General features: G+C 39.5%; 1 protein-coding gene across 1 annotated transcript; it reads left to right on the forward strand.

Annotated features, from left to right (window-relative positions):
* The first annotated feature begins 11,279 nt into the window (after nt 1–11,279).
* Nucleotides 11,280–13,907, forward strand: LOC130083451 (cytochrome b-c1 complex subunit Rieske, mitochondrial). Its single transcript, XM_056248477.1, has 2 exons — nt 11,280–11,561; nt 12,712–13,907. Exons 1-2 carry the CDS (start codon nt 11,351–11,353, stop codon nt 13,320–13,322), a joined length of 822 nt encoding a protein of 273 aa, XP_056104452.1. The 5' UTR covers nt 11,280–11,350; the 3' UTR covers nt 13,323–13,907.
* Nucleotides 13,908–15,415: the final 1,508 nt, after the last annotated feature.

The raw sequence follows: 15,415 nt of genomic DNA on the forward strand, positions 1-15,415 counted from the left end.
ATATGTTTTGCCAATATGCTATTATTACAGAGAAAACTGATCCTAGAGCAGCATTTTCCTTCTTAAAGTAATCAGAAGCAGCAGCAGGCAGTAGTTTGAGTGACAACATTCCATGCTAGTCTTAAGCTTTACACATGATTCAGCTCCACCTATGGTATCCTTCATGTCTAATCAAAGTTTGTATAGCCTACAGTATTTTTATTTATTTATTTTTATATAACTTGCCTCTATCTGGATAAAAAAAAAATGTGGCCCTGTTTCCTAGAAACATAAAAAGAGTTTTAATTTATTGCTGTCTCCCTGAAGAATTAGAGATGTATAGTTGGGACTCTATGTCCCTCTCTAATGAAACTAATAAGCAGCCTAGTGGAAACAGCAAATGTCAAGAGGGATACAACGGATACAGTATGGAGAACGCCCGAGCCAAACTGCATACTCATAGATTAAAAATGTCAATAGCGTTTATTTTCAGTTGACAGAGAAGGAAATGCAGCCTCAAATAGCTGAGGCTCAATTGCAGGCAAACTGCATCACATTGATCAAAGCTGATGCTGTGGCAACAGCAGGCAGTAAAATCAGACGTACTTACTGGATTTATTAAAATGGGCTGTGGGAACTTGACAAGCTGTAACCCAGTCAGTGTAGATAAACAGGAATATACAAATGGGATTGCTTCAGGAAATATTCATGGAAACAGTCTTTTGTAATAGCCAGGAGTATGCAAATCCAATCTGTAAATGTGACAGAGTGATGTTTGGGTAACACCACGGTAGCAAGGGAAAGACGAAATAAAAGAAAAGCTACCTTGAAGTCTCATTTACTGTTGCTTGACGATTTTTTTTTTTTTTTTGATGGCAAATAAGAATCCACGTAAGGATTTCTCATTTTTAAGTTGGTCACATGAATTTGCTGTATTGACCAACAGAAAGCTGTTTGGTTTGAAAGGGACTTCTGTGTGTGCTGTATTTCATATATCTACACTACTGATAGACAATATTTTTTTTTTTGCCCTGCAAAATGTTGCTGAAATTTTGCTAAGCTCAAATTTACCATTTTTTACCACATTTTCTACAGTGAAATCCAGGCATTTCAATAGGAACCAACGCAACCAGGATTTTGCGTGAGGGCGAAAGGTTTACCAAAACAGATTTTTGCAACAGGTTCAAGTTGGTTATGTGAATTCACACTGACCAACGGAAAGCTATACTTGGTTTGAAAGAAACTTCAACATTCAAAGCTGTTCTAAAATACTCTATAAACACACACGTGACCACATTACATACGTATTATTTTCCTGCTGCATCTGTGAGATGCTTGGCAACAATTCTGCTAAATATTGCTTATAACTACATTGCTTGGCAGAAGAATTACTATTTGTTTTCAATAAATTGTTAAATTTAAAATGGTCCCATGAATGGTTTACAGAAGAGCTACACTGTTCTCTCATTTTAAACCACAGCTTCAGGGGTACTAAACCAGCAACCCTCTTCCAGATCACAGCAACCAACTTAAGATTTTGCAGAAAGGTTTTTACTTCTCATTGCTTTCTTTCATGCAGAGGCAGTGTATCCTTTTAAACAGGTTAATCTCATAGCCTACCCTTTTTGTTTGTTTGCTTGTTTTTGTGAATTAAATAGATAATTTATCCATAACTATTATGGTGGAATAGAGGTGTGCTAACAATCTCAATGATTTTATTTAAATCATGAAATGACATACTGTATGGCTGTGTCCGAAATCTCCCACTACTCACTATATAGTGGACTATATAGTGAGCTCGCCATTTTGTAGTGCTGTCCGAATGTATAGTGATGATTATTATACCCTATACAGTCCATTCAATGTATCCCAGAATGCATTTTGAAAAGTAGTGTACAACCGATGGTTACTAACCCAAGCCCTACATACCATCATGCATTGCGCTGATCGTAAAAATGGCGGATGGACGTCAAGGAGAGCAGCGCGACAATACGAATTTGTCATACAAATGTAAGTTATGTTCTTTCTCGTTTAACTTATATGTAGTAGTTCTACAATTTTGTCAGACATGTATAAATTGTTTGTAAGCACGTATTGCCCCATTACGGCACAAATCATGCCTAACGACCCAGCTTGCTAACATTAGCCCTCTACTGTACAGTAACGTTATTAACAAATGTGTCACGCCGCTAAACTAACATACATGTGCCGCAAGTTTTTTATTTGTAGGAGGCTAAATTTCACTGAAGTTGAACACAAATAAAAGCAAGAATGGATTGTCCATTTATTTTGATCTCGTCAGGGGCCGACGATGATGTGGCCACATTTATTCGCCTGAGGAGAGAGAAGGACCACCTCTTCTCAGGGAAGCGTTTTGCCTCGGCAGCTGGATGGGAGTAAGTTGTGTCAAATTCTTGCGAAGGAGTATTTTTAGTAATCATATACGTGAAATTATTGTTACGGCACAAAGGAACAGTCAAGGATTCAATAGCAAGTGAGTACTGGTGTTTATTCACACAAAAAATAGCAGAGGTAGTGCAGGTCCAAAGCAGGCAGGCAGGTGACAGAACTGGGCTAGGCAACGCAGGACTCCGTGGGCAGACGACGAGACCGGGTCCACAACGATCCTCCAAAGTGGTCAGAATCCACAGCAACGGGAAACAGGAACTGGAGCGAGGAGAAAGGATAGTGAGCACCGGAGACCTCCACAACCATCTGACAAAGACAAGACGAAATGACAAACAATATATAGGAAATTCTCATTCAGAACAGCTGGCGCTGATCGGCTCATCAGCGGAGATAACAAGCTGTGCTGATAAGCCGCGCCCATTCACTCAACACGCACACACATAGCGAGAGCGAGTCAATGAATCCATGAACCGTGACAATTATACCTTTTATTATTTGACTACATTGCCATCACCGTTAATAATACTGACAGATTTGTTTGTTGTTTGTCAAAATGCATATTTCGTTTTGTATAGTGTGTGCAGAATTATTAGGCACGTTGATTTTCTGAACATATTTTATTCCCAGGCACATTTTGGGAATAAATAAATAAATGATTAAATACAACATTAATAGTAGTTTTTAAGATGAATATGGTTTGGAATTGCCAAAATGTGCCTGGGAATAAAATATGATCAGAAAATCAACGTGCCTAATAATTCTGCACACACTGTAGAGCTGTGTTGAAGGAGATGGGCCTTGTAGGCGTTTTGACTCCTGCCCGAGCTGCCAAGAAGGTCCCGGGATGGACCTGCTGCGTCTTCATCCATAACATAACATTCTTCATCCATAACATAACATTCTTCATCCATAACATAACATCTTCATAACATTTTTCATAACTCCATGTAGGACGTTTCTGTACATAAATGTAAGCACTGTGGCAGTAGTAATGCAATATTAAGAAAATGTACTCTTACTCTTGATACTCAAGTACTTTTAAAAACAAATACAGTAATTTTACTTAAGTAGACATCTGACTGTAGTACTTTTTACTTGTACTTGAGTAAAATTTAGCCAGGGGTATCTGTACTTTTACTCAAGTAATAAAGCTGTGTACTCTGTCCGTCTCTGATAAAGACTAGCATCATCTTCATCTTTAACTTACAATTTGACGACGTCTCGCTAGCGTAGCAAGAACAGCACGTCGTTTTCTGTGTCTAGAAATCCTGTTTCTTTTGCTAATCCGCAAAATCTTCTGAATCACGAGAACAAACAAACAAAAAAGATAAATATTGAGTGGCATCTCCACAGAGTCTAAGGGTGTACTCACACTAGGCACGGTTGCCATGAACCGGGCCCGAGTACGATTGTCCCCCCTCCCCACTCCCCCTCTGGCCTGCACTCACATAGGGTTTCAGCATTCGTGCCGGAGCACGCTTACGTCATTATGGTGCGTGCGACGGTTTCGGGATAAACAAGAAGAGCGGCGCTCTCTGAACACAATGGAGTCCATCGCTCTGTTTTCTTTGTGGATAATTTTGTGTCGTTTGGTCCACGGTGGTCCACAGCCTGTTGTTAAACAGATGCGTCGCCTTAGTGGCGCGAAAATTTTCACGTAATCGTGCTGCTCGTATGAGGAGGTTTGCAAGGTACCAGCTGAAGTGCAGCAAGGACTTTGCAGCTTTGATTACGGACTGTGTTGGTTTTGGAGCGTCGCAAAACCATGACGTCACGCGTCCTGTTCCGTGCTCCAGCACGGTTAGCGCTCACACTGCATGCGAACCGCGCCCGAGTCCAACTGAACCGTGCTCTGGCCCACCTCTTCCAAGCGGGCCAGGGCCGGCTAATCGAGCCGCGCCCGGGCACGTTTCGGAGCACTCACACTAGTCAAACGAACCGCGCTTTGGTGGTCAAACGCACTCGGGCACGGTTCAAACTGGCTAGTGTGAGTACACCCTAAAAGCTGTTTTATTAAGAGTATTATGAGCAAGATATTTGATAACGTAGATCTGTTTTTTTTTGTCCTAATGTCGACAGGCAAGAGAAAACGGTGTGGCGCGAAAATGAAAATATATGAAATATGTGTATTAATTTTATTTATGTTTATAAGTTATAATCATGTGTGGAGTAACGCATTATAACAGAAACGGCCAGAAATGACTTTTAATTTTACAATTTTGGAGAAATAAGCTCAATATGTAATGTATTTATAAAAAAAAAAAAATCTATTTAGCCCAGAGCTGGCTCGGCACCAGCTGACAGATGATGGCGCGTTTAAATAGTGCGACAGTAATGACGTAATCAACGGCGCCGAGAGACGATCGAGTAGTGTCCGAAAGTGGTGTTTCTGGGTGCTTCTCAATATCCCTCCTCGTCTCCTCGCTCCTCCGTCCTCCATCCTATGACCCGGAAACCAATCGAGCTCAGCCATCTTGAAGGACATCTCAATTCTCTAATTGGCTTTATGCCGAGCGTCACGTGACCAAGCCGGAAAACAGATCACATCGCTTCCGATTCAGGTCTTTTGTATGTGCTTCATGAAATTTTTTGCGGTTTTACTCAAGATAACTTAAAAGGAGCAAGCAAAAATGAGCATAACCAATGTCCCTCGCATGTGCAGATTGATATTTATAAGTTTTTTAATTTTTCTTCTTCACACTAACGTTTAGATATATAGCATAAAACACCAATAACAAAGTGAACTTAGTAGGTTAGCTGATTACCTTAAAAATCCATAGATATCGTAGTTAGTTCTTACGGCCGTTAACACTTTCTCTGACAAGCGGATGCAATGAGACCCGTTTTCCGGTTTGGTCACGTGACGCTCGGCATAAAGCCTATACGCTGATTTCACGCAGCCGCCATTTTGAAATCGCTCCGGTGGCAGTGGTGGACAGTAACGAAGTAAATGTAATTCGTTACTGTACTTAAGTAGCTTTTTTGCGTATCTGTACTTTACTCAAGTATTTAAATTTTGGGAGACTTTTACTTTAACTCCACTACATTTCAAAGTCAAATATCTTACTTTTTACTCTACTACATTTTCAAAATCAGTCGTTCCTTTTTATTTATGAGTGGATAAAAACGTAACTGGCCAAACGAGCCACCAATCACAGTACAGCGCGCGCGCTTTGTTTTGAACTTGCCTTGGCAATATCTACTAAGCGCGAACCAGAGCCGTTAAATATGAGAGTTGCGAACATAGATGGTTGTGACAGTGATCTCGCCGCCGCGCGGTCGTTATTCGTGTAGCTCTCAATAGTTCCAAACAAATCGCGTTGACAATGATTTTAAGCGGGACAGAGAGCAGCAGCTATTATTGCAGCAATTATCGGTAAGTATTAACGCATAATGTACATTGCTTACGTTGCCACTAAAATGAATTGCATATAATAGCTTTTTTTTCTGGGGAGTAGCCTAGCAGAAACACTGCATTAATACGTTTTTGTGTTTAATTTTTGAGGGAAATTGGCTGCTCCCATAACATAGAATATAGAATATATATATAATGTGTGTGTGTGTGTGTGCGTGTGTGTGCGTGGGTGTGTGTGTGTGTGCGTGTGTGCGCGCGTGTGTGTGTGTGTATGTATATGTGTATATATTTAATGGGGTTGTGCAGGTTTATGTGAATGTATCATAACATTAAGATGTTAATAATTGTGATCATAGGCGCTGGAGAAAAATATATACAGTAAATACTGTAAATGTTTTATACCTTATGGGAACAGTCCCCTTCCCTCCAAAATTAAACACACACAAAATTAATTCAATTTAAATATATATATATATATATATATATATCAGACTAATTAATGTCATTTCATTAATTGATTGGTGTGCCAAGAGTGACATTAGTCTTCACTTAGACTGAGTTAAGAGTCTTGTGACAAATTATAATAGGACATTATAGCCATAAAAAATAAAAGTACTTGGATACTTAAGTACATTTGAAGGCAAATACTTTTGTACTTTTACTCAAGTGAATGTTTAAAGGCAGCACTTTTACTTTTACTTGAGTAATATTTTAACTTGACTTTTTAAAAGTAAGATATTTGACTTTTTAACTTTTTATTTTACTTGAGTAATATTGAGTATCTTTACTTTTACTCAAGTACATGGTATGTGTACTTCGTCCACCACTGTCCGGTGGGAAGAAAACCGGAAGTGTCGCTTTTAATCATAGGAGAGTCGCGAATGCGATGGCGTATTGTTGTGTTTAATGTAGAAATTAGTTATTCTAAAAATTAACATACATTTCTTTCATACTTTAGACTATATACAGTGAAATTCATTTATAAATAAAACATTTTTTTTATATATAATTCAGAACGGAAAAAAAGAAGCAGGAACGAACTATATACATACCCTATATTGGATATTAACATCCAATAGTGTAAATCGCGGCAGGAACTTCAGGTTGGTAGTCCAAGCCAAAGCCCGTCTACGGAAAGCCTGGCCACTCCCTATTAAGTCCTATTGTACCGAATGTTGGTTGTAGTTCCACCAGAGTTCCACTGGGGGCGATCGTCCGAGTGCAAAATGAATGGGAGTCAATGGGGCTAGACGGCTAAATTTGTCTCTTTTACCCGATTGTCATTGAGAAATCTCAGATTTGAATGTAGGTTCTGCAAGTTCAATATGGGTTATAGGTCGAAAGTTGAATGAACGAGTGCTTATGTCCTTTCGATTTCTTACAGGTTGAGTTGTTGTTGCCCATAACACGCTAGCATTTTGCTAATGGACGCTGATTGGTCAGTGAAGGACTGATTACGACCAGAGACACCGCTTGATGGCATCGTGGCATATACGATATGCAGTGCAAATAGTAAATATAAGATACAGTGAGTAATAGTAAATAGTTTAGTCAATAAAATAAACAAACAGTATACAGCAAATAAAATAGTAATGAAAAGGCTATATAAAAATATAGGCTATATAAAATAAAATGACACAACCCTGTCTATTTTTGTTAAATTTCAGTTTTATTCATCAGTAAGAGACATTATAACAGTATAAGTAGCCTAAAAGGTATAATAAGTTATACAAGACAATAAATAAAGTAAACCATTCAGACACAGCAGGATACAACGTTAAAATAGCCAAAATATAAAGTTATGAAACTTCACTTTGCCCTCAGCCAAAACGACTTGCCAGGGAACAAATGATACGATTAATGATACCAAAGATCGCCCGTTAGATATACACAAGACGAATTATATCTCATGTTTAACCAAGTTAGAGAGAGACATCAGAGCCGGCGGCGAACGTCACAAGCACTAGCCGAGGAAAGGCTGTTCCAGGCGGGGTGCAGAGCGCTGAGACCCGGTGAAAGACTGGTCCTCACAACTCCGAAAACGTCAGATCAAACTTTTAAATAGGCGCTATCTTTATAAATAAACCACAGATTTGAGCTTTAAACAACTACATTGTCGACTGAAAAACTATTAAAACTACATTTCGTGACACAATAACAGTAGTATTTTTAAATTTCGCGGCTTCTCTCGTCTGTCTATGCGCGAAAGCACCAGTGAATGAAGGATTGCCGTAAAGCAGGTTTCTGGTCGTACGATGTGTATGACGTCATTGACATTTTAATAGACTTTTTAAAGCAAATAAGTGACTCTAAAAAATCTAACACCCAGTAATGTGTAATTTTGTTGCATCTTCTTTCAAATACAACATTCAAATTACTAGACAAAAAATTATATCCTGAGAAAAGTGGATTTTTAGGGGTATTGCTCCATAGACCTCCATTCATTCTGCACTCCGCCTGTGAGCGCCCTCATATGGATCTAGAGTGGAACTGCAACCAGTTCAGAACCCGGAAGTTTAATGTGAGTGGGAGTTCTCCCCATATTAGACATTAGGCTTGTTTGAGATGAGCAAAATCTGCGCAGAACCGATCACCGGTGATCAGCGCGAGATGCATGCCGGTTAGAAATGTGTCCGAGTGCGGTCCGCCTTGCTCTGATGTCATGCTGACGTGTGTCAAAAAACTCTCGCGACCGCAAGGTGCACGTGTCGGATTCTGCAGTCGCGCGCAGTTGCTCTCCACCGACTGCGCTGATCAAAAGCATGATGGGAAACGACTTGCTGACGGCACAGCTTAATGCTCATTGGTTTAAACAACCGTGATGTATTGTTCTCTTTTAAAATGTTTGATTTTAAAACTCTGATATCATGTTTTATGTGTATGTGGATATCCCCAAACTCTCTGACAGTGCGATCTATGTGATGTAATTAAAAAAAAAATAATTAAAAATAAAAACACATATCTGTAAAGAAAAAAATTATTCATAAACATATAGGCCTATTTAAAATGGAATTAAATAAGTACTTTGGGTGTCTTGTTCATTATATTTATTTTCATATTCAAGCAACAAAACTTAAAATACATCCAGTTTATTAGCAACACCGTGCACGGGTGTGAATCCCGCGATATCCGCCTTTGATCTCACAGGTGTCAGATCCACTGCGAGAAGAGCGATCTGTCCGGCTTGCCTGCGCTTTTTTCACTCCTCCTCTCACTGCAGCCGCCTACTCTCGACTACATTTCAGGCGAGGCAAGGCGCATCTCAAACAAGCCTATTCTCTGTCCAAGCATTGTTGTCTATCTGTACTTCCGGGGTTCTTCCCACCGGAGCCTCGCTTTCGATTTCAAAATGGCGGCAGCGTGAAATCAGCGTATTGCACCGCGAGGAGGCGAGGATCGAGGAGTGAGGAGGCTTCCAGAGGAGCTATGAGCGAGGAGACAGGTGTACCCTTTGCGGAAGAGTTTTATCGACTAAACATGATGCACTTATCAATTCTCCTCCCCCTTCACATCTGTCACAATCATTTGAATTTATACTTTACTTTTGTAGTTTACATAAACCACACAACTCACATATTTCAAGGTATCTTGCTTTATTATTATTTATTATGAATTTCTTAAATAAACAACATAAGGGCAGATCCTTTGAGCACTGCTGATGACGCAGTGAAGTGACGCTCGAGTGATCAAGTATTCCAATGTATAAAAAAGCTTTCATTCAATTCCTCCGTCCTCATTTTTTTCCTTGCAGCCTTCCCTCGCGTCCTACAGGGGGTGGAGCTGAGAGGCGAGGAAAGGAAACGATGCACAAATAAGAAATGAGAAGCACCCTCTATTATGCTGGTGAGCTCACTATATAGTGCTCTACTCCCTACCCCCTACATAGGGGTTAGGGAGTAGTGGTTTGAGTGGAGATTTCGGACACAGCCTATGATATGTATCAGGGGCGGATCTACAGGGGGGCAAGGGGGGGCAGGTGCCCCCCCTCTCTAGAGCCTTGCCCCCCCTGCTGCCCCCCTAACTTTGATGATCCAAAAACTGTACTTGTAAAAACAACCTGCCACTATGTCCACAAGCTTCTCAAAACAGTGAACTAAACAATACATTTACCAAAAGTGAACAATTTAATTTTTAATTTTAAATATATTATTAGCCCCTCCCCCCTGCGTCCCTGATTCAAACGTGCAGAGCGGCGTTGGCGGCTCACACACACACACAGCGAGTCTGCTGCGGTGAGGTGGCCCTGCAACCCGACTGGAGAGAGTGAGCTTCCCCAGAGCCTCTGAAGGTGAAGTGAGTTTCCCCAGGTGTAGTTTAAACACACACGTTTAACTTAAAGTTACATTTGTAATGAATGTATTGTATTCTAAAGACGATTCAGCATCAGCAAAAACAGCGCGTCTATTACGTTAGCCAAAATCAGCGGTCAATTCGCTCCCTCGTGATTTGTAAGAGCACTCTTCCCTTTGATTAGCCTAATTTTGATTTTAGTAAAGACAAGAACAGCTTAAGGCGAGACACAAAAACATCGGGGTTTTTTTCACTGGTTAATTTGAAGATTTTGGGCTATTTGTCTTCAATAACATGTCTTCTTTCAGACTTGTGGTGAAATTTTTTTTCCAAAAAAACACATTTAGGACTTTATTTTACTACACTTTGTCTATTTGCGTCAGTATTCTCCTAAATTCAACAGAAGTTGTCGTTCTAAATCAACATGTTGCTCCGCGATCGCTGCATGTCAATGTCATCACATACATCTCTGTTGGAAAGCTCTCTCTCCTGTACATTGTTGTCGTATCCAAATATGGTCATTTCCTTTTAATCAGCAACCAATCGTGAAAGTACAATGGGCATTTAACTCTAAAACCGAAATCTCATTGGCTGATGTCAATTTCTGACAACGTGATTCGTTCAGATGCATCACGTGACGTGCTCTGACATTTAGATATGCGTTTTTGACTGTTTTTCTGTTCAGTTGAAGGCCATAAATGCTGTGATTAAGGTGGTTTGTATTGTTGTTGCTAATGATTTGGTAAGATATTGTGTCTGTAAATAGTTGTTTCCACTAAAAAAAGTATGAATTTTTACATTACAAATCTTTAAATGCTGTTTTCTCAAAATTAGTTTTTTGTCATTCTCCAGTACAAACATCTCAGCCTGTGTAGCACCTATGTACACCAAACTTTCCAGTTATACACTTAGCAGTATTCTGAAGATATTTTCAGAGGGATTTGTTAATAAATCATTCCTAAAAACCTTTGTAGTGTGTAAGGGCATGATTAAACAATAACGTTAATCATTTAATAATGATTAAAAGTGTTTTTGTGTTTGTTTTGTTAAAGCAATTCACATATAGGGATTCCCATGTACCGTCTACCCCTGCCACCCTGCCAAGACCTCTTGCCACCCCTTTGCCCCCCCATATAAAATTTTCTAGATCCGCCACTGATATGTATGAACCCAAAAGAAGGTAAATCCGTAGAAACACTTTAGACGTGACGTCACCCCGTCTCTGAGACGTTGACGTCAGGAGCGCGCATGCGTCAGCGCCGTCGGTAGATCCGTTCAATTCCGCAAGGTCGATCTCAGCCCCGCTAGCTGACAAACATGATGTCCCTTGCTGCTCGTTCGGGGACGTTTTCCCCTTACTTACAAGCTACAAATTATGTCGTGGCGGGTCCACTAAAGCCTCTCATACCCGGCGTCGTCGTGAAGACCGATAAAATGTTGATGGACACGAAGAAACCGTTCCTGTGCCGCGAGTCCTTGTCTGGGCAGAGCGCTAAGAGCGGCCTCGCCGTATCCATCAGCCTCAACGGTGAGTCTCACTGCACGGTTTAGTGAAATCGAGAGTCCCGGTCTCATCGTAGCGCGAGGAGGTCGTGCAGCGGGTGCTCGCTCGCTCAAGAGCACGAGCACGATTAAATCACATATGTTGAATGTGTATTGTGAAATAGTTTAATGTTTTGTAGTGTTGTACGCAGGTAATGCTGGATTTGTATTTTTATTCATTTGTGATTAATGTGTACTGTATACCGAAAAACATTAGCTCACTTGCTACATCAGTTAGCTTGACTGAGGCCTCGCTAATGTCCTTGCTGTTACCTAAGTTAGTTAGAAAATCAGCCTGTGTCTTTTGTGGTAAAATAACTTTATTGCCATTTCAAAGTCCTTTATGATCGGCTTACGATTACATGGTAAAATAAATGCCAGGATATTGTAGAATTTAGGATAAATCCAGGTAATAGTTTCTTGCTAGTAAGATAGGCTTACTGTTACGTGTTGCTGACGTAGAAGATAAACTAGTTTGCTCTTATAGAAGCAGTGTTTTAATGTTATTTATTACAGCAGTTTCGGAGTGAGCTGATAAGAGACCAGTAACTTAGTTGAAGAATCCTAAACATGATCAAGAGTTTTCAACACTTACAGACCCAGGGACCCCCGGCCATGACAAGCTAAACAGCCCTGGTGTAAACTAGCAAATTTACAACAACTTTGATTACCAATATGAGTTAGGCTATACAATGTGTAGCAGATCATTAGTTGAAACTAGAAAATAATATAAACATTTTATTAATGTCTTTGGATGTTTTATACAGCATAATATTAAGGCCACATTGAATATCTGATTGATTTACAGATAATGTTGTGTATAAATATATCAAATGAGTTTTCCCCAATGGGTTGTTGATATAGAGAGCAGGTCAGTTTTAATTCCTTTGTGTATACGGATATATAATCTAAATTTGAAATGAGATGCATGCTGTTTGACATGTAATATTAAACATTTACTCAATTTAGAAAATGTGCAGATTTGGTAATTAGTGCCAATATAAATGCCGTAAATGCTGTCATTAAATGCTTATGATCTAAAACTGGCCAAATATGATATGACATTGCGGCCTGGTCAATATAGTGTTCTGTCACTACATTTCATGTCATTTGATTATTTTTCATTATTTTTTTAGCTCGTTCTTCAGTCCGTTTCGCCCACACAGACATCAAGATCCCTGATTTCTCTGACTATCGCCGACCTGAGGTTTTGGACTCAAAGAAGTCCTCACAAGAGAGTGGTGATGTCCGGCGGGCCTTCTCCTATCTGGTCACAGGTTCCACTGCTGTGATTGGAGTCTATACAGCCAAGACAGTTGTCACACAGTTTATCTCCTCCATGAGTGCCTCAGCTGACGTGTTGGCTCTGTCCAAGATTGAAGTCAAGCTATCAGACATCCCTGAGGGTAAGAACATGACCTTCAAATGGAGAGGGAAGCCCCTGTTTGTGCGCCACAGAACAGAAAAAGAGATTGCAACTGAAGCAGATGTCAATCTCTCAGAGCTCCGGGACCCCCAGCACGACAAAGACCGTGTTCAGAACCCGACCTGGGTTATTGTCATCGGTGTGTGCACCCATCTGGGCTGTGTGCCCATTGCTAATGCTGGTGACTATGGTGGCTATTACTGCCCATGCCACGGCTCTCATTACGACGCATCTGGTCGCATTAGGAAAGGCCCTGCTCCACTCAATCTGGAGGTGCCCTTCTACGAGTTCCCAGACGATGATACAGTGATTGTAGGATAAAGGACTATACTATAATACTATAATCAACGATGAACATGCGCTTTACTTGTTTGATTTTTGTCTAGTTTCAGACACATTATCTGCATTGACTCGATGGGTAACAAAGGTTAATTGTAAGTAATAAAGTGTATTTTATCTGATGGAAACCTCACTCAGCTCTTATTTATTCAGTCTCAATATACGGCATCACATGGGTTGTTTAATTTTACGCATTGCAGGTTTTTCAGATAAGGAACAAATTAGATCTTTACATTGCCATAACGCACAATTGTTCAAGTGATAAAGACAGAAACTGTAGAAAGTCAGGTAGGTGATGTTTGCAGAGTGTAGGTGAACAAAAAATTAGCAATTTATAATACACAAGCAATGAGACTTCACTTCACTGATATTTTCTTTTGTTATAATCAGTGATAAAGTGACAACTGTTTGATTGTGGCTTGGTTTCAGTGAAAGCTGATGAGAATAGCAAAAAATTTGAAATGTGTAAGTGTTAAAAATGCTCTTTCTGATACGTGAATAAACAGAACTATAAGGTGTATTTAATGTGTACAGAGATATGAACTAAATAAAACGGTCTGATCACTGTATGGTGTCATGTGCAGTTTCTTCTCTATTGAGAGAAGCTTTGTAAATGAACTAAAGCAAAATATATTTAGGGAAATATAGAAATATCAGATGTGGTTCCCTGGTCTTCTAGATAAATCTGTAGCAAAATAAATACATTATAAATCGGCCATTAAAACAAATCATTTTGTTTAACTTGCAGTGCATCTTATATTTGAATGCATTTTCAACAACATGAATGTTGCAATAGCAAGTGGAGTAATTGTAAGGAAATCTTAGTTACAATGAACAATTGATTTAAGCTACCAAAAACACTTCTATTCTGTAAAAGGTAATAGCTTGTTGTTCATTAATCAAGATCATGTGGTGCTCGTGGTTCAAAATGTACATCCAGATTTCCCAGGGGAAAGTCAAAAAATGGTTAACATGAACAGTAGCGATTAAGAAAGTAAAAACTGGCCAACAGGTCTGGAATTCTCACATTTTATTGAATAACAACCAGCTCTAAGATAAGTACTTGATGTCTGTAGATGTGGCTATAGGGAGATGGTATACATAATGTCTATGAGCTTCACACTTCAGAGATAAACTAATGAGCTATTTGATCATTTGGTTACTTTGTGAATAGTTACATAATGGTACATAATCTGATGTACAAATCAACAAATGTTTTGGTGTATGTGGATACATTTAGAAACACAGTTTTCACGTTGTAGTGTGGACTGTGAAAACGAATTACGTATTTAAAAACGATGACGATAAGTTTAGTCATGTGATGCATATTGAATCCATAGATATTCATGTTTACACCGTTATTGTGCCTGTAATGTGCTATTCACTTTCAAACAGTTGCTAAAATATGTTACATTGCTCACTCTTCATATCACAGTCCTGCAAGATGATAGAAAATTAACTCACATTTGCAATAGACAAATTGCTTGTCCTGCAGCAAAACATGAGGGCAGTTGCGTTTTAGACCAAACATATAATGATGAGTGAGTGTGACCTGGACGCATCAGTGAATGGTGAGATATTTTGCTAAGTAAAATGATCCTGCCAGAAGAATTGTGTGATAACTTGATTATGTCTTGTTCTGTCTGTATCATCTCAGTGAGCTTTTATGAGGGTTTACGCATGCGCTCTAAGGTGAATGTAGCGTTTTCTGACGTTTCAGTGTGGATGAGAAACTTTTGGAAAACGCTTGAAAACGCTAGTGTGGACGGAGAGCGTTTTGAAACGAAACCTCCGTTTTCAAATCTATCCGGATTAATGTAGGTTTAGCCTTAGAAACTTTCCAGATAAAGTAAATAGTAGTATACTAAGCACAATGACAGGTAAACAGTAGCATTCCTCTCATTCAGATATTATTTGAATAGATGTTTCAGGGCCATATTATCATATATAGTAGCTTTTCTCCTTGGGTGCATTTCGATTTGAATGTCTCTCAGGTCTGAGAAAGACAGACATGTCTGCAGGTTAATAAAGTCGATATGCTTCTAAGCTGGGCTACAATTAAGGCATGTTGATGC

This window comes from Rhinichthys klamathensis, unplaced genomic scaffold, assembly GCF_029890125.1.
Source record: "Rhinichthys klamathensis goyatoka isolate OS25496 unplaced genomic scaffold, OSU_Roscu_1.1 h1tg000055l_1, whole genome shotgun sequence".
Classification (NCBI taxonomy): Eukaryota; Metazoa; Chordata; class Actinopteri; order Cypriniformes; family Leuciscidae; genus Rhinichthys; species Rhinichthys klamathensis.

What these genes read in the sequence shown, in the direction of transcription:
- LOC130083451 (XM_056248477.1), top strand. Translation starts at nt 11,351, where the DNA reads ATGATGTCCCTTGCTGCTCGTTCGGGGACGTTTTCCCCTTACTTACAA. An exon ending in CGTATCCATCAGCCTCAACG is followed by an intron (nt 11,562 to 12,711) that starts GTGAGTCTCACT and finishes TTATTTTTTTAG; the next exon opens with CTCGTTCTTCAGTCCGTTTC.